We start from the raw sequence: 25,008 nt of genomic DNA on the forward strand, positions 1-25,008 counted from the left end.
GGTCGCAGGTTCGAATCCTGCCTCGCGCATGGATGTTTGTGATGTCCTTAGGTTAGTTAGGTTTAACTAGTTCTAAGTTCTAGGGGACTAATGACCTCAGCAGTTGAGTCCCATAGTGCTCAGAGCCATTTGAACTGATAGCAGTGGTATAATTTTGTCGTATAATCAATACACAATTCGGAAGTTTTTCTAAGAGCGTGGTTTCTATTAGGTTACAGGTGGAATCTTACCGACGACGGAGAGGTACATGGAATGCCCGATGGGTGGCGTCGTGCTGACCTGGCACTCATAGACGCCCGAGTCGCGGATCTGCGGGTACCGGATCTGCAGCATCCAGTCCTCCGTCTGCGGCGAGTGCATCGCCTGGAAGCGCTGGTCGCTCGTGTAGGTGAAGCGGCCCACCGTCAGCAGGTGGATATCCCGGTGCCGCACCCACGACACCTGCCGACAACGTGCTGCTGGTCACTTCTAACAAGCTACAGACAATCTTCCAGCAATATGGACATCAGGCTGCAAAAGGACTCACAAACTCTTGGTCACTCGGCGAAGCACTTTACGATGAAGCACTGAGACGTCCTGTAGTGCAAGCCCCGAGTCATTCCTTAGGCTACGGCCGTAACGGACGCACCTAGTGCCGAGTAACTGCACGCTTGGTGGGCATATTGGAGCATCGATGCCAGTAGCCAAAGGCTTGTTGCTCGGTCGCACTGTGGAAATGTCTTCTGATCCAACGCTGACTCAGAAAACGCTTCTGGCAGGAAATATTTCTATGAAATATGAACTTTTGCGGGAACTACCATCATGCTGTATACAAAGTATTAATTTTGAGACAGCTGAAGGAGGTGAATTCAACATGTTGTACAAACAACTTCGACAATTTCAAGACACATTTCCTGGTTATTTACGAATGTAAAACCGTTTGCCGGCCGGAGTGGCCGAGCGGTTCTAGGCGCTACAGTCTGGAGACGAGGTCGCAGGTTCGAATCCTGCCTCGGGCATGGATGTGTGTGATGTCCTTAGGTTAGTTAGGTTTAAGTAGTTCTAAGTTCTAGGGGACTGATGACCTTAGAAGTTAAGTCCCATAGTGCTCAGAGCCATTTGAACCATTTCTTTTTTTGTAAAACCGTTTGACATCCTTCTCACCACTATTACAGAAAAACTACAACAAAACACTAACACAGAGGTAATGTATCTCCAGACTATATCTCCACGAAGTGGAGACGGAGCTGACGATATTGCCACAAGCTCCTCCCGCTTTTCGGAACTGCTACAATTTCTAAAGCAAAATACATTGGCCTCCGAACACATTCTGTTTCAAGACGTTCAGTCTGCGGATTTTCCAGTTGTTCCTCAGCTAATTAACACATCTGAACACAGACGAGAAAAAAAATGTTTTCCACAATGTCTACAAGCAAATGCGTCCAGTTGTCGATCACTGGAAAAAATTGAAATTCTGGAGCAAGACATGGTCAGAATCAAAAATGACACTCTTTTGTTCTTTCACCCTTCTACGAATGAAACTCAGTCTTTGCAAAGCCTTCTTGATCCAAGGAAATTTGAAAATTTAACTGTTGTCGAACTTCGGTCAGTTCAAGTTGGCATTTCTCTTTTGAAAACTGACGATATTAATGCTTCTTCATGGTAGAGAAGAGACAAAATAAATTATGTAATAGTTTGTCGAGTGACGTAATCTTCAAAGCCCTTAGAGAACACGCAATGAAGAACCAACACGACCGTTCGTGTAGCAACGCGCCAAGCGACTAGCGACGCATTTCATGTACGCGGTCCGCCTGCTTATGTGGGTGGTAACGTGCTCGCCTCCCACGCAAGCGGCCCCGGGTTCGGTTTCTGGCCGGGTTGGAGATTTTCTCTGCTCGGGGACTGTGTGTTGTGTTGTCATTATCGTTTCATCCTCATCACCGGCGCACAAGTCACCCAATGAGACGTCGACTGAAATAAGACTTGCACTTGGCGACCGAACTTCTCCGGAAGGCGCCTACAGGCCATCGAAGCCATACGCTCATTCCCATTTCAACTACGCGACCAGCCCGCCGCGGCCCAAGGTCGCAGACCGCACATTCTGTGAGGCCAGGCCTGAAGACAGCCTGCGCTCAGTGCGGTTCACACCTGTTTGTTTAGCAACGTGAACCGACTAGCATGTGGCGAGGTAACTAGGCGCCAAGCGAGGCCCGTCCGGTGTGACAGTAGCGTTGTGGACTTGAGTGAAACTGAATTGTATTTTTGTTTTCTTTAAATTACACCCATATCCAGTATCAGGTGCATCTGCGTCCACATTTATAACTTCGAACCTCACAACACGGTGTGTGGCAGAGGGAACCTTGTACCACTGCTAATCGTTTCCTTTCCTATTCCAGTAGCAAATGGAGCGAGGGAAAGACAATTGCATGCGTGTTCCCGGAACGAGCCTTGCGTTCTCTTCTGTCGCTTTCGCGGTCGTTGACGCGAAATGTATATTTGTGGCAGTGAGCCGGCCGTAGTGGCCGTGCGGTTCTAGGCGCTACAGTCTGGAGACGAGCGACCGCTACGGTCGCAGGTGCGAATACTGCCTCGGGCATGGATGTGTGTGATGTCCTTAGGTTAGTTTGGTTTAATTGGTTCTAAGTTCTAGGCGACTGATGACCTCATAAGTTAAGCCATATAGTGCTCAGAGCCATTTGAACCATTTTTTTGTGGCAATGGGATCGTTCTGCAGCTTGCTCTATAACTGGCAGTCTGCAAGTTACAGAGTGTGTCGGTAGTTCTCGTGTGCAGATCAAACCTACGGTAACAGATCTAGGAACTCCTCCAAATTACTTCCATGTCCTCCTCTCATCCGACTTGGGACGGATCCCAAACGCTCGAGTAGTATTCAAGAATGGGTCACATGAATTTTCTGTATGCGGTATCCTTTATAACAAGGGAAGGCGAATCATCGACTTCGGTTTAGGACGATTCGCCTTCGCTTGCTGCTCAGTGTATCAGTTAGATCGATTATGTGTATGGTGCAGCTGGGCTGTGAATAACGGTGCCAAATTACAGTCTTAAGCTGGATTATGATAATACAAAGAAACAATTAGAGTTCGCCAACTGTCTCTTGTTCACGTTCGTTCAGTCTGCGAAGTACATAATTTTGCTCTGAGCCCCACGTGCATTACTCACGAACAATGCCCAGTGCAAAAAACAATGGAGCAACTGTTACACTCGTCACACTAAACGGAGAGCCTCCCCAGTGTGTGTTAGGGTTTCATTAAATCTGACTTTTCATCTATTGGTGCCAGCACCAAGACCTCATAAACCCACTGTTTGTAGGCAGTAAAGTTCAATAGTATTTATACAGGGTGTTACAAAAAGGTACGGCCAAACTTTTAGGGAACATTCCTCACACACAAAGAAAGAAAATATGTTATGTGGGCATGTGCCCGGAAACGCTTACTTTCCATGTTAGAGCTCATTTTATTACTTTTCTTCCAATCACATTAATCATGGAATGGAAACACACAGCAACAGAACGTACCAGCGTGACTTCAAACACTTTGTTACAGGAAATGTTCAAAATGTCCTCCGTTAGCGAGGATACATGCATCCACCCTCCGTCGCATGGAATCCCTGATGCGCTGATGCCGCCCTGGAGAATGGCGTATTGTATCCCAGCCGTCCACAATAAGAGCACGAAGAGTCTCTTCATTTGGTACCGGGGTTGCTAGTACTGCAGAGCAATGAGTCGCATGTCAACACAAGCACCGAAGTCAACATTACCTTCCTTCAATTGGGCCAACTGGCGGTGAATCGAGGAAGTACGGTACATACTGACGAAACTAAAATGAGTCCTAACATGGAAATTAAGCGTCTCCGGACACATGTCCACATAACATGTTTTCTTTATTTGTGTGTGAGGAATGTTTCCTGAAAGTTTGGTCGCACCTTTTTGTAACACCCTGTATAAAGTGCGCGTTGGGGTTACTGACTAAAACTCCAACACATTTACACGAGATGTTTCCATTAATATACAGGTGTATTTTTATCTTTGACACGAAATGGTACTGTATCAATAAAATCAGATTTAGACACCAAGGGCTTAACTTCTGCGATAGCGATCTTAAACGCACATTTAGTGGTCCGAACACATCACAAAAGGAAGGTCGATATTATGAAACTATTTATATGACCGAAACACAAGTCCCCACTGTCTCACTTATCATTAAATCACTAGTTAACTATGTCCAACACCACGAAATAAAATCCAAGTGTGCGAGTGCACTTCAACACGAAACTAGTTCAACTTCTTCTCACCACGAAAATATCAAAGTTCACCCGACGAATCTCGCAAAAACTTTAAAAGTTCACTTCACTCTCTGAGTATATCCACAGAAACAGTCAAGTTGACGAATGCGGGACGACACGAAAAATGTTCCAAGTCCGAACTACCTCTATAATATCCTAAGTCTTGAAATAAACTCGTCAAATTTCTACAAATCCAGCGTAGTGGTGGTATGTGTCGCCAAAAATTTCCAAGTCCGCGAAAGCTGGTAGACACGAAAAATTGATTCGAGACCATGAAGCTTGGAGAAAAGCTATAAGTCCGAAGCTCAATACTTACAAAAATTTCGACATACTCGCACTGCGGCTCCTGAGCCGCAATCCAACACAGGTCTAGCCTCAACTAAACCTGAGATCACACTCACGTGATCTAAGATGGCTGTTGCCTATTTAAACCCTTTGGTCCTACTAAGTGAGCTAAGTAACACAATGTAGTTTACAAACAAAAATCACAATGTTCAACATATTATAAATGAATTTAAAGTAAATTTCCTTAGATTTTCATTTATGAACATGACTTACAATTGAGATTTTTAGGTAGACGATCATGCTTTCTTCAATTTCACTGTATTAAATGAATATAAATAAATATATTGCAATCTTTTAATGTTTCTTACTTATCTCTAAATTACGGTACTGCCGCTGTTTTTATTTAATTAATTTTTATTTAGTAAGAAAATAAAGTTTTTGGCTAAAAAAACACGTTGATGCCCATAATTCAAAAATTGGGAATCATAATCATAATTCTCTTACGATAACTTTATAGGCTTCGGCGAGGTACTTCCACTGATATATTTGTTGCAGTCGCATAACGCATTACTGAGGTATAATTTTCCGAATTTCGTACAATACAATAATTATTCAAACTTGAACAATTTTAGAGTATTTATGACAGTGGTGGCTCGTCTTGACAGTCACCATCGTCATAATTTTCCCTTTACAATGAGCACACTAGCTCCTCTGTACCTTCACTGGTTCTGTCTTTGTTAGCCCTTGTCGTGTTATTGTACAAGGCATCAGGCGTGCACTGGGCCCTCCACTACTGAGTTGTAACGGCCGGAATTTCCTCATGTTGACAACGTGGTCACTCTGACATTAGTCTGCCAAGCAGTCGGCAGTTCACTATAGGTTACTCTGTCAGTCACAGATGGTACATACCGTGCTATGGCACGACAGCCCGACGCCAAATGGGCTTTACGCTCACAAAAGTAAAGAAGAGTGGTCCCATCACAATTTCCTGGGGCACTCCAGATGATTTTTCTTTATTTTCTCTTCATGTTGGATTCAAAAGCTGTTATTTTACTAAATTAAATGAAACGAAATGAAATGAAGTGCAATGAAGAAATTGGATTACTGGGCGGAAGTCCCTGTCTGCGTTTGTTCCACCGCCTGCTGCAAGTGTTTCTATTTAATGCCACGTCAGCGACTTTTTGTCTATGAAGATTCGAAGAAATGATAACGCGAACGTACAGTCCCCCGACCGAACGAAATTGCCGAAACGCACGGGACTCTAACCTGTGACTGCTAAGTCAGTTTCTCCACCGAGGAATCGATGGATACAAAATTTAATTGTATTTGCCGCTCATTGGATATATAAGACTATACCAAAAAACTGAGCTGCAAGATGCCTGGAAGTTGCGTGACGGGCAGACTTTGTGCAATCGAAAATGAGTAAAAACGAGTAAGGTAAGGAAATTTCTATTGTGAACGCTTGAGAAATAAGTAGTCGACGTTATTAGGTATCCAATGTAATTTATGTTTTTTCATAGTTAAGATCCGCCTTTACGCGATTTTATGTGAAGTGAACTTAAAGTGCACCCGATCGCGTTGGTGCCAGTAGGCAGATTGTAAAGAGATTGTTCATAATTGCTTCCACAATATAGTTTCTTTTACTCAGAAGTTGAAAGGTACATTTTCAAATGCTTTGTTCTTTCAACCATATCATACTGATGATGATACGTGTCGCGATTTGTGGACTGTATGGAACGACGTTTCAGGGGTGTGTAGTCGAACGTGCATAAACGGTCGTATTTCTGATTTAGGGAATAATTGTCTCTTTTATTGGAAAAATTGCTAATAACTCACATTTGGATAACTAACACCCAAGTTACATTGATATTTCCGTTACTGCTCTCGAACGGACTCCATACGATAGAAACCAAGAGTATTATCTGTTGAATTTTTAGATAAATGCTGATTTGCTTTCTACGAGAAGCTCAAGACACGATACGAAGACAGCGAGCTCCATAAAGTAACGGAAGGTTACTGTAGTACGTACAAGCACTATGCCCCTGAACGAACCATCATTCAAACTCGTGACACTTCCCAGGATACAAGGCTCGAACATTGTCTGCATTTGATAAGATCATTTATGATCTACTCCCAGGTAACTTTAATCAACAAATAAGTAGGTGAGTGAACGTCTACGTTGACTAAAGGATTAGCTTATTCGCGTTGTATCAATTTTAAAACACACTTGGCAGTCACAGCTAGTCAGCTAGGCTGGGCAGTAGTAAAATGGAATTCAAAATATTCTGCTTGTTCTAATAAATATTTGAAAAATTCGACAATTAGTGGAATCTCTCTTGACTACTTCTTCTCCAGACACTTTTGATGAAGAGTCTGTAGGGACAACGTAATAAGCAAGCAGTTTTCCAAGACTTGTAACGTTTTCCCATTTAATAGATTTCGTCGCTAAGTAAATTGTAACGATTCTTAGAAAACGTTGCAGATAAGGCCACTGTGATTTACGATTTAACAATTTAACCAAATATATAATCTGCAATAACCCAAAACTTTGCTCTAGTGGGTTAGTACATTTTTCGCCGACTCTTCGAATCATTGTCCGAAGAACACGTCAGAAGCGTCGATCACCACTATCAATATTGCCACTAGTGACTGATGTAAACATGTTATCGTCTGCTCGGACATGAGTGTTGACCTAGAGACTAACAGTATGAGCTAAGTGTCCTATGTAAATGTATATACCACATTTCAATGTAAATTATACTATTACATCGAGATGACGGAAGTCATGGGATAACGATATGTACGTATAACGATGGCGGCAGTATCGCGTACACAAGGTATAGAAGGGCAGTGCACAGGTGGAGTTGTTATTTGTAATCAGATAATTCATGTGATAAAACTTTTGACGTGATTATGGCCGCACGACCTGAATTAACAGACTTCGAACACGAAATGGTAGTTGGAGCTAGATGCGTGGATATTCCATTACGGAAATCGTTAGGGAATTCAGTATTCCGAGATCCACAGTGTCAAGAGTGTGCTGATAATACCAAATTTCAGGCATTACCTCTCATCACGGAGAACACAGTGGTCGACGGCCTTTACTTAACGACAGAGTGTAGGGGTGTTTTCGGAGAGTTGTCAGTGCTAACAGACAAGCAACTCTGCTTGAAATAACTGCAGAAATTAATGTGGAAATACGACGGACGAATCCGTTGGGACAATGCGAGACATTTGACGTTAATGGGCTATGGCAGCAGATTTAAGTGCCTCGCTAACAGCACGATATTGCCTTCAGCGCCTCTCCTGGGCTCATGACCATACCGATTGGGCTAGACGATTTGAAAACCGCAGCTTGGTTGGATGAATATCGATTTCTGTTGGTAGGAGCTGATGGTAGAATTCGAGTGTGGTGCAGACCCCACGAAGCCATGGACCCGTGAGGTCAAAAAGGCACTGAGCAAGCTGGTGGTCACTCCATAACAGTGTGGGCTGTGTTTACAGAGGCTGAACCCATCTGTTGGTGGAAATGTTTATGTCTGGCGTTTTGGAGACGATTTTCAGCCAATAATATACTTCTAAACTTTCTGGCAGATTAAAACTGTGTTCTGGGCCGAGTCACGAACTCGGGACCTTTGCCTTTTGCGGGCAAGTGCTCTACCATCTGAGCTACCCAAGCACGACTCACGTCCCGTCCTCACACCTTTACTTCTACCAGCACCTCGTCTGCTACCTTCCAAACCTTACAGAAGCTCTCTTGCGAACCTAGCAGAACTAGCACTCCTGAAAGAAAGGATATTGCGGAGACATAGCTTAGCCACATCCTGTGGGATGTTTCCAGAATGAGATTTTCACTCTGCAGTGGAGTGTGCACTGATATGAAACTTCCCGGTAGATTAAAACTGTGTGCCGGACCGAGACTCAAACTCAGGACCTTTGCCTTCCGCGGGCAAATGCTCTACCATCTGAGCTACCCAAGCACGACTCACGCCCCGTCCTCAAACCTTTACTTCTGCCAGTACCTCGTCTCCTACCTTCCAAACTTTACAGAAGCTCTCCTGCGAACCTTTCAGAACTAGCACTCCTGAAAAGAAGGATATTGCGGAGTCATGGCTTAGCCACAGCCTGGGGGATGTTTCCAGAATGAGATTTTCATAAGGCAAAGGTCCCGAGTTCGAGTCTCGGTCCGGCACACACTTTTAATCTGCTAGGAAGTTTCATATCAGTGCACACTCTGCTGCAGAGTGAAAATCTCATTCTGGAATAACATATTTCACTTTTACGCAAACAGCGATGGGATGTTTATGGATGACAATGCGCCGTGTCACTGGGCTAGAATTGTATGAGATTGGTTTGAAGAACATTCTGGACAAATCGAGCGAATGATTTGGCCACCCACATCGCTCGACTTGAATCTCATCGAACATTCATGGGACGTAATCGAGAAACCAGTTCGTGCCGAAAATCTTGCAGCTTGAACATTTTCGCAGTTGTAGACAGCTATATAATCAGTACTGCTCAGTATTTCTGGAGGGGTTTCTAATGACCTGTGAAGTCCATGACACGTCGAACTGCGGCACTACGCAGCGCGAAAGGGGGTTCGACACGATGTTACGAGGTATCCCATGACTTACGTCTCCACTATGGACAATGTAGCGTGTTGGTTCAGGTACTTTTAACACCACTAAGAACTGACAACAGCCCGCTTGCCGTCAATCGAGGTTTGGCTTGAGTCTCACCGTGCGGTCGCCGAGGTTGCGCACTCGGCAGTTGAGCAATGCCGTCCTGCCGACGAGAGCGGTGACGTTCCGGGACGCCGAGACGTCGAAGTAGGGACCGCCGAGTCCAGAGCCGCCCACCGACACGGCGTAGTCCTCGTCCGGCTCCTCCGTGGCGCCTTCATCCGTCCTCAGAGGGCCTGCACAGGCAAAACGCTGCTCAGCTTCCACTGTCACCAGCAACGACTCACAATATTACTTTCAAGAGGAAACAGGGATATAAGTAACACTTGGATCTCATTTAGGTAGTAATGAACAAGGAGAATATGTGCGATCCGAAGTTTTCACGGCATACTTCCAATTTGAACAGTCCTCGGGTATCCGACCAGGTAGCATCGTAATTTCTCCACAATATTTCGGCAGACGTACACGCTGCCATCTTCGGGTGGTTCTTCAGGAACCACCTGAAGATGGCAGCGTGTACGTCTGCCGAAATATTGTGAGAAATTACGACGCTACCCGGTCGAATACCCGAGAACTGTTCAGACAGGAGAAAATAGGTACTGTTGTAATTCTTGATATTTTGGGATTGCAGCCATATGACGTCCATTTCTTGCCACGATATTTCGGATAACAATCATTCAGCCATCGAGACTGCTTGTTTTTTTTTTCTTTATTGTTATTTGACACCTTACAATAAGGTGGGCTAGCAGCAGCACACTACGCTGCTCTTCAGCCACATGTTTTACAGAGAAAATACAATGGGGACACAGAATATACAGAACAAAGTGGGGGGGGGGGGCAAAAAACAGTAGACACAGAAACAAATAACACGTAGCCGTTCACACACGAAGACACCTAAACAAACTGTTGGCACTGCACACGGACACTGATGACGGAGACGACACGTGAACGATGGAGCGTGGGCGGCGAAAGACACTGAGGCATAAACACGACGGCACTCACACTAAAACGATGGCGATGATCTCCGGCGCGCGAATGTCCACTTTTCGTGTGCGAGTCCGGGGACCTGCCAAGAGGGAAAGAAGGTGGTGCAGGAGGGAGAGGGATGACCAAAGATGCCAAGGGCAGAGGAGATGGGGGGAGGAATGAAGGTGTGGGGGTAAAGGAAGCTGGGGGGAGCAGGGGAGAGAAAGGGAGGAGGGAGGGAAGGGGGAGAGAAAGGAGAGAGGGTGCCCCTAGGAACAAACACAGGAAGAGGGAGGGATTATCAAAGTTGGTAGGAGGGGTAGATGGAGGGGAGGAGGGCATCATGAGGGAGGGGGAGATGGCAGAAGCCACCTTGCTAGAGGGTATGGAGAGTGGAGAGATGGAGAGCAGGTGGGACGTGGAAATACAGGCGCAGCAGCAGACAGGGGTGGGAGAGGATGGGAGAGACAAGCGGGTGAGGAGGATCGAGTTTACGGGAGGTGTAGAGGATCTGTATCCGTTCGAGGAAAAGAAGGAGGTGGGGGAACGGAATAAGGTCGTACAGGATCTGCATGGGGAAGGGAGACGGATGCGATAGACGAGGCAAAGAGCATTGCGTTCTAGGATCTGAAGGGATTTGTAAAAGGTAGGGGGAGCGGAGATCCAGGCAGGGTGAGCGTAGCAAAGGATAGGGCGGATGAGGGATTTATAGGTATGGAGGATGGTGGAGGGATCCAGACCCCATGTACGGCCAGACAGGAGCTTGAGGAGATGGAGTTGGGAGCGTGCCTTGGCTTGGATTGTCCAGAGGTGGGGGGTCAAGGAGAGGCGACGGTCAAGGGTGACGCCAAGGTACTTAATGGTGGGGGTGAGGGCGATAGGACGGCCACAGACGGTGACATAGAAATCGAGGAGGCGGAAGGAAGGGTTGGTTTTGCCTACTATGATCGCCTGGGTTTTGGAAGGATTGACCTTAAGCAACCACTGGTTGCACCAAGTGGTGAATCGGTCAAGATGGGACTGGAGATGGGAGCGCTGCAGGGTGGGGGCGAGGGCAAGGAAGGCGGTGTCATCGGCCTACTGGAGAAGGTGGATGACTGCTTGTTCTCACCGCTAACTTTATAACCAAAAATTGGCGCGCATGCGTATAGGCAGTCTCTACGTGAGCGACCTCTGTTGAGTGTCAGGCCCACTTCGAATATTGCTCCATCTACGGGGCGCAGACGCATGCGTAATGGTGGTACTACATGAGCGTTGTCTGTCGAAATCCGGCCTGGCAAAGCCAAAATTCAGATGTCAACTTCACGAAGTTAACTGTCGTTAGACGTGGCATTAGTCATAAAATGTTTTCTTTCTGAATACATTAAAGGAATCACCGGATCCCACGCCTTAAGTAACTGAAAGCCACTATGACGAAAAATAAGATCGTGCGCGAAACGATTTTCACCAACTCCTTCATAATTCAGTTCCAGACGAATATAACCCAGAAGGATTTTCGTGGCAGTAAAATCCAGGGAATGTCCTTCGGTGATACAGTGCTCTACTATCGCTGACTTAATGGGCTGCGAGAGGCGAGTGGCGATGATGTTCAACGCACCTTTCACGCATTGTGCGCGTTGTTTAACCAAACTAGGATTTTCCACACTGTCAGGATATCGTGATGGTGGCTTTGAACTGTGTAAGGCGTGAGATCCGCTGATTTCTTTCATATCTTCAGAAAGAAATTTTTGTCATTAATGACAGGTATAACAACAGTTAATTTTGTTAAATTGACATTTGAGTTTTAGCTTCGTGAACCAGGATTTCGACAGAGAGCTCGAATGTTGTATCACGATGACGCATGCGACTGCGCGCCATAGATGGAGCAATATTCGAAACGGGCGCGACTCTCGAAACAGGTCGTTCATGTAGCGACTGCCTTTGCGCATGCGTTCAAATGTCTCTGAGCGCTATGCGACTTAACTTCTGCCGTCATCAGTCGCCTAGAATTTAGAACTAATTAAACCTAACTAACCTAAGGACATCACACACAGCCGTGCCCGAGGCAGGATTCGAAATTGCGTCCGTAGCGGTCGCTCGGTTCCAGACTGTAGCGCCTAGAACCTCTCGGCCACTCCGGCTGGCTTTGCGCATGCGTCTCCGCACCAATTTTTGGAATGAAGTTGGTCATCTGAACAAGCAATGTCAAGTGCAGAGCATTCACCTGAAAGTGAATGACTGGTTGTCAGCCGACATCGTGGCAATTAGTCGACGTTATCCGGCTACAATCTTATCAAGAAATAAAATGGACACTGCTTGTCATTAAGCTATTAAGGAAACAGTACAATTGGTATTTGCTAATACGAAACACGTCATTCACACATCAAACTCCAGGCGCCCGTTTACTATCTAACGGCTTCCAGGGCCAACAAAAATTTGATTTTTCAGAATTTCAAATAATTATTGAGTGAATTTAAAAATTTAAATGCTGTCATAATCTGCTCTGTCAAGATGTGCACTCTTAAGTTAAAGATTGAACATGATAAGTCAAGTGTTAAAGTTAAATGGTGGTGATGGAGGAAGCCGTGAATTATCCAGTCACTTCAATTAAAATTTACGGTCTGACGGGACGTGGACGACGTATAAAACTGCTTCCTGATGTTTCGTCTCCTACTGCGGGAATCATCTTCCGAGGTAAAACGGATGCTGCCACTAAGACTTGAGCGGCCCTCGCTTTTATGGAACGTACATATGGCATCACCATATGTTACGTGACAGTGACTATGTGACTATCTCTGAACGGCGTCATCATTCTCGATTAATAATAATCGATTGCCATTCTGTTGTCTCGGAGTCGACACCCATATTTCATCTAACTTCAAACCTGCTTCTTTTATATTAAAATTATTACGGTGTTGATGAGTGTCTATTTATTCTCTACTCATGTGTGCAAGATAATGCGATGTCTTTGCGAAAAGAAAGTTTGAGTTTTCGATATGTCCCAAACGACAGTTCCTTACGTGTTCAGCTATACAGGTGTTGACACTTCTTTTCAATATACAGTTATCCGCAACTGCAACAAATTTTATATACCCCAGCTGCATCTTGTGCCGTTCTTAAATATCCATTAATTTTCTTGGTCGGTCTAAAGACTGTTTCGACTCCGTAATTGGGCAAAACTTTCTCGATTTATTAATGAAGTGGAAAATAAAACTTTTCCATAAGATGGCCGTTGCTCCTCAGTTCTTTTGTCTTTAAAACTCCGCTGGGTACGTAAGAACTTTTAAGACCCCATACCACTTACACTTTTTGCACTTAATTATTTACTGGACCTGTAACGCTCATGGTCCCTGACGTCTCTCTCATAGTTATGATCTAAATGACTACTTTCCAGAAATACCATTAACTAACTATGTCTTTAATTTATGATGACTTAGTTTAGGAATCAACGAAAATGGACACTTGGGGTCTTCAAAGACGCTAACTGACTTAACTCCTCAGTGTTGCCAGAAAATGGCTGAAGTTGGCAGAACTTATTAACAATGAAGGTTACTCAGTTGTTAAGCTTCAGACTGCGTTGTTGATTCGAGGGAAGTGGATGATGGCTGGCTTTATTAGGTAAGCACAGTATTTGTTTTCAAATCTTACAGTTTTGCATACATGTATGATATTATTTATAAGAGGCAAGAAATGTCTGTTGATTATAACGTAAGTAAGTCAAAATAATGAAAACTGTAGGAAAAACTATTTTCTTATAACTTAGAATTTAAATATAAGACTAATTTTTTGTTTGGGTTTGATGGAAGACTTGTTTGGACTGTAGAAGCTGATAAGATGCTTGTTCAGATGTGAGATGATGCTGATGTCGATAATGAAAGTATTTCTGACCTGAACGAAGATGAATACTTGCCCTCAGATAGTGAATAGGCGTAAGGCAGTGATGTAATGGAAGAGGAAGAGGACGATAATGAAGATGACTTCATTCACAGTGACGATAATGTAACTGTAAGTAATGACAACAAATGAAAGATTAACTCATTGGAAGAAATGAAATGATATGGTACAAAGAGCCTCCAACTGCCAAACTCCATCTCATAAAATAATTCGTAATAAACCTGGATTTAAGTGGTACCCCCTTGTTCAATAGAAGAAACCCTAAAGCTCCTAATTATCCCAGAAATAGTGTCCGTCGTGGTAAGGAAACTAACGGAGAGGCTAGGTGAGTGCACTAATAGTGGCATGAAGATTATCCTAGTAGTACACTTAAGGTATGGAAGGGACTAGATGTGGAAGAACTAGAAGCGTACATTGGTCTGCTTACATCTTCTGGAGCCTACAGATCTGTGAGGGAGGACTTGAGTAAACAGTGGAAGGAATAACATGGCAGGCCTATTTACAGAGCAACAATGCGCCTAAAAAGTTCAAGCTATCACACGTTTTCTCAAATTTGACGATAAGGAAACAAGGAAGATCGTGGGACTCATGATAATTTAGCTGCATTTAGAGACATCTGGAAAATGTTCATTTCACAGATTTCTTCCATATACAGTCCAGTCTTTGACATAACTGTTGATGAACAGCTTATTGCGACAACACATGAAAAGCAAGCCTACAAAATATAGTAGAAAAATACGGTGGGCCTGCGATTCTAGAAATGCATTTCCACTGAATAGACAGATTTACTTGGGAAAACAACCCAGCCAACAGAAAGAAGTAAATCAGAGTTCCAGAATTATAAGACATGTAACTGCAATATGGTTCAATAAGGGCCGCCATATTGTAGCTGACAATTTTTTCGGTAGCATACTTTTAGTGAGAGAATTTCTGGTGATGAAAACCACCTATGTCGGAACTCTCAGGAAAAACGAGATTGAAATTTCTAAGAAGATGCAGCCACATCGTTCGAGAGAAGTAAATTCATCTGTGTTTGATTCTCTGATCCCATTCACTAGCATCATACGTACCAATGAAGTCATCAGCAGTTATACCTATCTCCTCTCTTCACTCATCACGAACTATAGTTGGTCACGAAAAAAAGCCAGAAGTAATGGAGCATTACAACAAACATAAGTGGGGTGTTGACACCATGGATCAACTTGTTAGCACCTATAGCATGAAACGCAATACCGAGCGCTGGCCTTGCACTCTTCTATAATATAATCGAAATTGCTGGAATCGCTGCAATAATTATATGGTTGCATCATCACCCACTAAGCCCGACTTCAGATCAGAAGAAACGGCAGTTCCTGCTGCAGTTAGGACGACAACGTCAGCAGAAGACTACTTAATAGGAGATGCCTTGCTCTTGGATAGGACTATGAGCCTAAAGGACTCAGTACACCTGTGAATTACCAACCCACCAACAAACGACAAAGGTGTTCTTTGTGTCCAAAAACCTGCACAAAAAAAACCAATTTGTGACTACTGTGGAAAATTTGTATGCAGTTCTCAATTCACCTACATTGTGATATGTTTAGAATGTGATAAAAACGTGTGTGTCGTGGTTATATGGCCATTTCTATCACAGTAAAATTAGAACAGGTGCTTCATTGTACTGAAGTTTTCCATTTTCTTTTTTTGTTACGATCTCTAGAAATAAAGCAAAACCTGATAAATAAGAAAATGTATCTGTTGTCTTCAAAAAGATAAAATAAAACGGTATGTCCTGATAATGCTTAATATGTAAAATAAAAGATGTTATTGTAACAAAAAGCAGTGTAAAACAAAATGTGTACAAATTATATTCTCTGCCACACAATATTGAAAACAAATTTTTATTTGATATATATGATGCACTTAAAATAAAAACAGTGTGGAATATAACAATTTGATATTACAACAAGGAAATAATGGCAAAATGCAACATTAAACAAAGTGCTCCAGTCAAATGAACTGGTGTCTTGAAAGAACCCAAGTGCCAAGTCATGTAACTTTTCTTCCAACGTGCCCAGCGGAGGGTTAACGGAGTTCTCAACCATTTTCCTTTCTTGAAGGCCGACCGTAATTGATTTAATTCATCCTGAAAATAAAAAACCCAATCGCAGATTTTGTTGGCTCTGTTCACCATAGTTTTAATGACACTCTTTTTTTGTCTGGAATGATGATTTGATTGCTTGTGGAGATATCGATCAGTGTGTGTGTGTGTGTGTGTGTGTGTGTGTGTGTGTGTGTACTTTCTGTACAGCTTATGACTCAGAGTCCAGTCTATCCCTTTGAATGCAGATAAATCCAAGAAATTGAGTGCTGCTCTCTTTGTCCATCTTAAACTATATTTTTGGCTTATTACCACTGAGATGCTCCTAGAGGACATCAAGCTCCTCTTCACCGTGTTCCATACTCCAAAGGTGTCATCCACATAGTAGCACCACTTAGCTGGTCATTTACTGATCGTCTGCAGCCTCCTCTATTCGAAGAACTCAATAAATAAATTGGCAACAACTGGTCAAAGAGGGCTGCCCAAAGCCACCCAGTCGATTTGTTCGTAAAATTCATTGTTTTCTGGTGGTAAGACATGTCAAATAATATATATGAAGATAGTAACTGTTATCGAAAGAACAGATACCATTGATGACCGTGCAGCTTCTCTAGAATAAATGATAATTAATTGAAACCCTCAGCTGCCACCAGGTGTTGTTGATATAGCTCGATGGGGATAGATGAAAATGTGTGCTCCGACCAGGACTCGAACAGGGACCATGTAAGCAGGAGATCCCGTGTTCGAGTCCCGATCGGGGCACACATTTTCAGGTGTCCACATCGAGGTATATCAACAGCACCTGTCGGCAGCTGAGGGTTTCAATTAATTATCATTTAGTGTCAAATAAAGTCACTATGCCAGTCGGAAAAAATTCTGCTATTATGAAATAGTTTCATTTACAGGAATAATAATAAACTGGGACAAAAATATCATATGGGCTGACGTTAATCTTCTTCAGTTTTTCCAAAAAAGGCCCAAAGTTTTCAATTTGATTGTCAGTTCTACAAATACGCGTCTGCAGCAAAGGGGCGAGATATCTGGGGACCTCACAATCGGTCTCAAAGATAAATTTCACTTATGCACCTCTGGTAGGCCATATAGTCTGTGTGGATAGTCACACAATCGTCATCATGGTTTTGCTCTTTATGCGCTCTATAGATGCGAGAGCCCTCGAGCCTTGGTGGCAGTAACAGTTTTGCCTCGAAAGAAGTCTCCCGCAGTTGGAGACGTAAATTCAGAAAGCAGTTCTTCACACCAACCACGGCCTCTCAGCCCGGAAATTTTAGTTGAAGTAGATGTCGGCCGTGAAAGCTGTTTCAGTAAGATTCATCACACTCTGTTCACATAGCATTTGGGAATGAGGGCACTTAGCGACCTCCAACAAACTTAAAACATAGTTTAAAACCTGTACGAAACTTCGCTCACTGAAAATCCTCCCAACGTTATGAAATAAAAATAATTTATTCCCTGCTACATATTTGCTATTCGTTTAATAAAACTTCAGCATCAAGCTTTACGTTTTAATTTATTACTTCCTTTCTACTGCCTCTATTTCCAGTATTTTCGCAGACAGTATCCACGTATTGTAATGAATGTATCTGCGAAACTAGAACATTGTACAACATAAAGCTCAGAAGAAATGACACCATAAACACAGAGATGTGTGAAAAAACTGGAAGCTGTTTTATATGGTATACGGGAGTTGGATTTTTTTTTTTAAATTTTTCATATTGTCCAAGTTGCAATAAGTCAATTTTCTGTTCTATTCAATACCTCCATTCAGGAAAGATAAAAAAAATGCTTTAGCTGAAACAGAGCGGATTGAATTTTAATGTTTAATGTGAGACCTGGATAAAACATAGAGATAGAATTTAGGCGAAACTAGTATCAGGTTTCTTTGGAAAAGCTAAAGCTACAAGTAAATTATAAATACAGAGAGTTATGGAGAACACCGAAATGGCGAATGACAACACAAACTTGCGTGTGCATGTACTAGAAGTACTATAAACAGTACTCTGAGGAACATTATGAATATTCTGTTACATGTAATTTTCAAACTTTCTCTTGTTTCATCTCCTAGCACAAATTTCGCCGTTACTGTTTCTCTGCAGCATCCAAAAATAGTCGACCATCAGACTTTAATTCCATCTTCCTTCGAAACTTCTTCTCGCTCCCTTTAGTGTCATGGTGGAAGTATTTTCCTACTTTGACCACTCCTGCGATTTTTCTTTGCGCACCTATCCCGCTCACACAAAAAGAAGGGCATCTGCGTCCACCCAGAATGCCGGCCAGTATCTGTAGCTGTTGGAGCCATTACTTTATTCTCACTGGTGACACATGAGTTGATTGTGGCTACTAAAGAAGATGCATTTCGCGACAAGATAGGATAAACCAAACACGACAGATGATGCTACATTGATACAGCGCTCTTGCGGAACTGTGTCAACAGAAAATACTTGTGTTCTGATTTCCTGCTGCAACTATCATCCTCTTGTGCGCGCACTAAAACTCTTATTTTCATTTATGAATAATAGCTAAATTAATAATCGGACATAATCCAAAATAACACAGGAAACCGTAGTATTATGACGCAATTAGAAACTCGTTTTATTTCATCTTAAATATAGAACTGATATACAAAGTAAACACGAATCACTTTGTGCGCCATCGGAAATAATACGAGTGACAATCCACTGAACTGTTTTGGGTTAAGCAAGCCCGTGAATGTTCTGATGAAAGGGTGTTTGGAAATGCGCGGTAAAGTTCAACCATCTGCGAGCAAAGTAGATTGTGTCATCATTTCAGGAATGTGTAATTTGTCTTGTGATAGGTCAATAATATGCGTTCTTCATAAGCTGATAAAGCACTATATTTTGACACATGGGAACGAATGATTGAGTGAAAACTTGATGGTTGTATGCATGATTACTCAACATTGTATTACAGTTTTCTGTTTTATCTGAAGGAATGTATGTAATAAAAAGTAGCCGCCATTACTATTAACTAACGTCTTAATTATTCAAATTAGAAAACAGTCTTCACCAGATTCATTATAAATCTACAAAAAGGCTCCCATTAAAAGCACCTGACTCAAGACCAAAGTGCGTAGTGGGACAATTATATCGCATGAAGAAGCCACGTTGATGGAACTATTAGGGTTTTTGTGGCAAAATGTGGCAAGATAAAACTCCAGCACACCTAGAGCCTGAGGAAGGTAACACGGGAATGGGAACAATACACTGACCCCATAAACAGGAGCCAGTTAGTAGTCACATATTTGACTACTAATGAAAAATCATGCTACTTAATTTTGCCGTACTTGGCATCGCTGGTGGTGAACTTCTGTAAACAAGCCATAGTGCGATAGCAAATACGTTTCATTTGGGGATAGCGTGAATGGAAGAAGCTTACCCATGGAAACATGACCCCAAGAACCATATTAATATATTAATGAAACACCTGCACAGAAATACTATTAGGATCACGCTGATAAACAGGAGGGCGACTGTCAGGAAAATCAGGAAATTTTGTCGGTGGCATCCACCGATATCGTGCTTGTCTAGCAACTAGTGACGGAAAAACCCGTCGGACGTTCACGACAATTGTTTACGACATACGCTTGGGATTACAGTTCGTGAAACAGTCAGCTGAACGTTGCTGTCGTTTACGGTATGCATGCGGAGAGCAAGAGCGAGTAGTTGATACATCCTGGTCGACAACTACTTCCTTCACCTAATCGCATCAGGACACATTTCATGTGTACTATTCCGCATTTTTTTTGTATGACGCAAACATATCCAGCAAAACACTCCGTGTGCAGGACACAAGTGGCCCATCGAGACCCTCCGACCGTCGTGTCATCCTCAGGCGTATGGTCAGCACACCGCTCTCCCGGTCGTTGCGATCGTTTTCTTTGACCGGACCCACTACTATTCGGTCGAGTAGCGCCTCAATTGGCATCACGAGGCTGAGTGCACCCCGAAAAATGACAACAGCCCATGACGGCCCGGATGGTCACCCATCCAAGTGCCGGCCATGCCCGACAGCACTTAACTTCGGTGATCTGACAAGAACTGATGTATCTACTGCGGCATGGCCGTTGCTGTAAACATATCCAGTAGAAGCTGGTAATTTATGTTAACCTACTCTGAGATTATGCTGCTGTATATATAACTATCGGACACTTTTCTCCATTACATTTGCTACCAATGTCGTTCCTTCTTGTACCACACTCTTAAGTAGTGCAGGCTCCACCATGATTCTACAGGCCTGCAAAAGCTTTGCAATATCGAGCGTGTTGGACATGGTTGGGAGGCTTATGAATTTGACGTCCAGTCCATTTTCAGCACGAATCTAACGCGCCGTGGCTCTGAAGGACGTTCATAGTTTGAACTAGCTGTTACATAATCGCTTATCCTGTCAGTGTGGTCAAATTTGCTATTAATCCATGAATTTTATGAACTGGTTGTGCATGTCCTGGATGTCGAACGGGTACTTTCTTTTAACAAGCAACATATACTAAGCACAACGTTTTCTTGCGTGCTACGTCTGGTAGAGAAAGACAAATAACGTTATATAAAATTTGCGATAAAGAGTAAATTTTGATATTAGCTTCCGATACTCGAAAAAATATAGTCGGTAGTACCCGACTGTAAAGATTGATCACATGCAAACAGCAGATACAAGAGGGTACGTAATCTTCAATTTATACTTACAATTTTGGTTTACGAATTCAAAAGGCTAGTGGTTTATTTAGTGAGGTGAGGAGACACATACCTAGATTGTAATTCGACCAAACCCTGGCAGATGAATCTTTGCCAAAAGAGTTTTGAATATGACGGTAGACCAATGCTCGATTACTGCTCGATGGTAAATTGTTAACAGATGACGATGTGTACAAATATTGTCGCAGAAGAAGCTGAATCTTGGCCATCGTCACCAGAGAACCCGGAAGGATGTCTCATGTGGTAGCACACAGTTGCTGTCATCATAACGTCCTCTTCTTCTTCTGTCTCCGGTAGATTGCGATCTGTTGAACATGGCTCGAACTCGGGTTTCTCGCCACGTAAACGGCGGCTCTGTCGTGGCCTGATGGGAGCGACTGTGTCGTCGATAATGTGTGCTGTCACAATTTCCAATAACCAAAAGTTGAGTGGAGGGTCGTGAGTTCAAAACTCACCTGGACTGTATTATTTTAATTTCTGTATTCTGTTCGAGTACATTCTAGAAGTGTCCACAAATGTTAAGACTCATTATACTAGAATTTTCTGTGGCTGTGTACATACTGTATGTGTTCTGGCCGGAGGCAGTTCGCTCTTCGATCTTGTATGTGCAAGTGCTGAATAAACGTTCGTTAAGTGAAGTTAGTGTTCGTCATTCACACTTTCCTCTACGTGACAATTTTATAGTGTACTAAGTGTGCTCCACTTTTATCACCCTCATCCTCACACTCTCACTATCACTGTCACCCCCTCATCTCTATCTCTCCTGCTCGCCCTCCCTCACTCACTTCCTCCTTACCTGTCCCCCACCTCCCTTGCTGCTGCTAGCGATGATGAGTTTCAGTTATAACAACCATCATCAGAGCAAGGTTCAGAACTACAACAAACTACAAACAGAAACGCTACCGTGACCCATTTTTTATATTATTGTAGTTCACACTCTTGGCTTGATTATGGTTATTATAATCGAAATCTTTCAACAGTAGTAGTTGTTACTCACGTCTTCAGTCCGAAGACTGGTTTAATGAAGATCTCCACGCTACTCCAATCTGTACAAGTCCTTTCATCTTTGCATAAGCCACCTACAACCATTCTAATCTCCTTACTGTATTCGAGCATTGATCTCTATAATTTTTACATCCTACGCTTCCTTTCATTTGAATACTGGCGATTCCTTGATGCCTCAGGAAGTATTCTGTCAACAGATTCCTTCTTTCATTCATCTTCTCCCATTACTTTTTTTACTCATTTCGATTCAGTACCTTTTCAACAGTTATTCGATCTATTCATTTCCTCTTCTGCATTCTCCTGCAGCTTCACGTTTCAATAGATTATATTTCCAGTACATACAGATTAAATTTCTCAATTTTAGCTGCTAATTTTTATTCTTACATCAACAGAAAGTCGCTGAAGGTGCCAAATTTGTCAAAATTTCTAGATTTCTAGAAATCTAAGATAATTAGAGCAAGGTCATCAATCACAGGCTACCATAGTGAGAGAAAATTGTTGTATATTGCTCACACTCCGTCCAAATAGCGGAATAAGTGGGGGGGGGGGGGGGGGGGGGGAGGGTCAACAGTGTTCTGATTGGTTTGATGCGGCCCGACACGAATTCTTCTCCTGTGTCAACCTCTTCATCGCTGAGTAGCAGCCGACCGTTGTGGCCGTGCGGTTCTAGGCGCTTCAGTCTGGAACCGCGTGACCGCTACGGTCGCAGGTTCGAATCCTGCCTCGGGCATGGATGTGTATGATGTCCTTAGGTTAGTTAGGTTTCAGTAGTTCTAAGTTCTAGGGGACTGATGACCACAGATGTTAGTCCAATAGTGCTCAGAGCCATTTGAACCATCAGAGTAGCACTTGCAAACTACGTCCTCAATTATTTGCTGAATGTATTCCAAACTCTGTCATCCTCTACAATGCCCTCTACAGCTCCCTCTGGTATCATGGATGTCATTCCCCGATGTCTTAATAGATGTCCTATCATCCTGTTCCTTCTCCTTATCAGTGTTTTCAACATATTCCTTTCCTCTCCAATTCTGCCCGGAAACTTCTCATTCCTTATCTTAACAGTCTACCTAATTTTGAACATCCATCTGTAGCATCACATCTCAAATGCTTCGATTCTGTTCTGTTTCGGTTTTTCCACAGTTCCACTACCATTGTCGAAGGCTTTTTCCAGGTCGACAAATCCTATGAACGTGTCTTGATATTTATTTAGTCTTGCTACCGTTATTAACCCCAACGTCAGAATTGCCTCTTTCCTGCCTTTACCTTTCCTAAATGCAAACTGATCGTCACCTAGCACATCCTCAATTTTCTTTCCCATTCTTTATATATTTTTCTTGTCAGCAACTTGGATGAATGAGCAGTTCAGCTGATTGTGCGATAAGTCTCGCGCATATCAGCTCTTGCAGTCTTCGAAATTGTGTGGATTATATTTTCCCTAAAGTCAGATGGTATCTTGTCAGACTCATACAGTCTACACGCCAACGTGAATAGTCGTTTTCTTGCCACTTCCCCGCAATTATTTTAGAAGTTCTGAGGGAATATTATCTATCCCTTCTGCCTTATTTGATCTTAAGTCCTCCGAAGCTCTTTTAAATTCTGATGCTAATGCTGGATCCCCTACTTCTTCTAAATCGACTCCTGTTTCTTCTTCTATCATTATCATACAAATCTTCCCTCTCATAGAGGTTTTTAATGTATTCTTCATTTGTCATTGGAATTCCCTTTGAGCTCTTAATGTTACCACCCTTGCTCTAAATGTCACCGAAGGCTGTTTTGACTTTCCTGTATGCTGAGTCAGTCCTTCCGACAATCATTTCTTTTTCGTTTCTTCACGTTTTTCATGACGCCATTTCGTCTTAGCTTCCTCGCATTTCCTATTTATTTCATTCCTTAGTGAGTTGTATTTTTGTGTTACATAGTTTCCCAGAACATTTTTGTACTTCCTCCTTTCCTTAATCAAACGAAGTATTTCTTCTGTTAATCACAGTTTCTTCGGAGTTACCTTCTTTTTACCCATGTTTTTACTTTCCAAATTCTGTGATGGCCCTATCTAGAGATGTTCATTCCTCTTCAATTGTACCCTCTACCGAGTTATTCCTTATTGCTGTAACTATAGCCTTAGAGAACGTCGAGCGTATCTCGTCATTCTTTAGTACTTCTGTATCCCACTTCTTTGAGCCTGGATTCTTCTTGACGAATCTCTTAAACTTCAGCCTACTCATTACCACAATTAAATTGTAATCGGGGTCTATATTTACTCCTGGGTACGCCTTAAAATCCAGTATCTGATTTCGGAATTTATGTCTGACCATGATGTAATCTAACTGAAATCTTTCCATATCACACGTTCGTTTCCAAGTAATCCCCTTCTATTGTGATTTTTGAACAGAATATTCGCTATTACTTGCTGAAACTTTTTACAGAGCTCAACTAGCCTTTCTGCCCTTCCATTACTTGTCCAAAGTCCGTACTCTCCTGTAACCTTTTCTTCTACTCCTTCCCCTATAACTGCATGACTATTATATTTTCGTCTCCCTTTACGCACTATATTAACCTTTCAATGTCCTCATATACTTTCTCTATCTCTTCGTCTTCAGCTAGCGACGTCGGCATATATACTTGAACTATACTTGTCGATGTTGGAGTGCTGTCGATTCTGATAAGAACAGCCTCATCACTGAACTGTTCACAGTAACACACTCTGCCCTCCCTTCCTAGTCATAACGTATCCTACTCCCGTTGTACCACTTTCTGATGCTTTGATATTACGCTATACTCATTCGACAAGAAATCCTTGTTTTCTTTCCATTTCACTTCACTGCATTTCCTATTTATTTCATTCCTCAGTGAGTTGTATTTCTGTGTTCCTTAGTTTCCCAGAACATTGAGCCTTTGCATTTCCCTTTTCAGATTTTATAGTTTCCCTACCACGTTCAAAGTTCTGGCGTTCCACTCCCCGATTCGCACCAGTGGTCTAGGGGTAGCGTCTTGGTCCCGGGTTCGAATTCCGCCACTGCTTAAATTTTTATTAATAATCAGCACAGGCGGCCGAAGACTTTCGGTATAAGAAGTCACCCTCGTTCAGCCAATGGCCTTGTCAAAGAAGGCA

At 42.8% G+C, this 25,008-nt stretch overlaps 1 protein-coding gene across 2 annotated transcripts in view; it reads right to left on the reverse strand.

Annotated features, from left to right (window-relative positions):
- The window catches only part of LOC126481178 (zwei Ig domain protein zig-8-like), a 183,526-nt gene that overhangs the window by 42,568 nt on the left and 115,950 nt on the right, over nucleotides 1–25,008 (reverse strand). For both annotated transcript variants that reach the window (XM_050104751.1, XM_050104750.1), the window contains exons 2-3: nucleotides 9,306–9,484; nucleotides 231–441 (exon numbers count right to left, since the gene is read on the reverse strand). In XM_050104751.1, coding sequence (XP_049960708.1) covers nucleotides 231–441; nucleotides 9,306–9,484 — 390 coding nt within the window. The remainder of the gene's footprint in view (nucleotides 1–230; nucleotides 442–9,305; nucleotides 9,485–25,008) is intronic.

The sequence above is a fragment of the Schistocerca serialis genome, chromosome 5, assembly GCF_023864345.2.
Source record: "Schistocerca serialis cubense isolate TAMUIC-IGC-003099 chromosome 5, iqSchSeri2.2, whole genome shotgun sequence".
In the NCBI taxonomy this organism is placed as follows: domain Eukaryota; kingdom Metazoa; phylum Arthropoda; class Insecta; order Orthoptera; family Acrididae; genus Schistocerca; species Schistocerca serialis.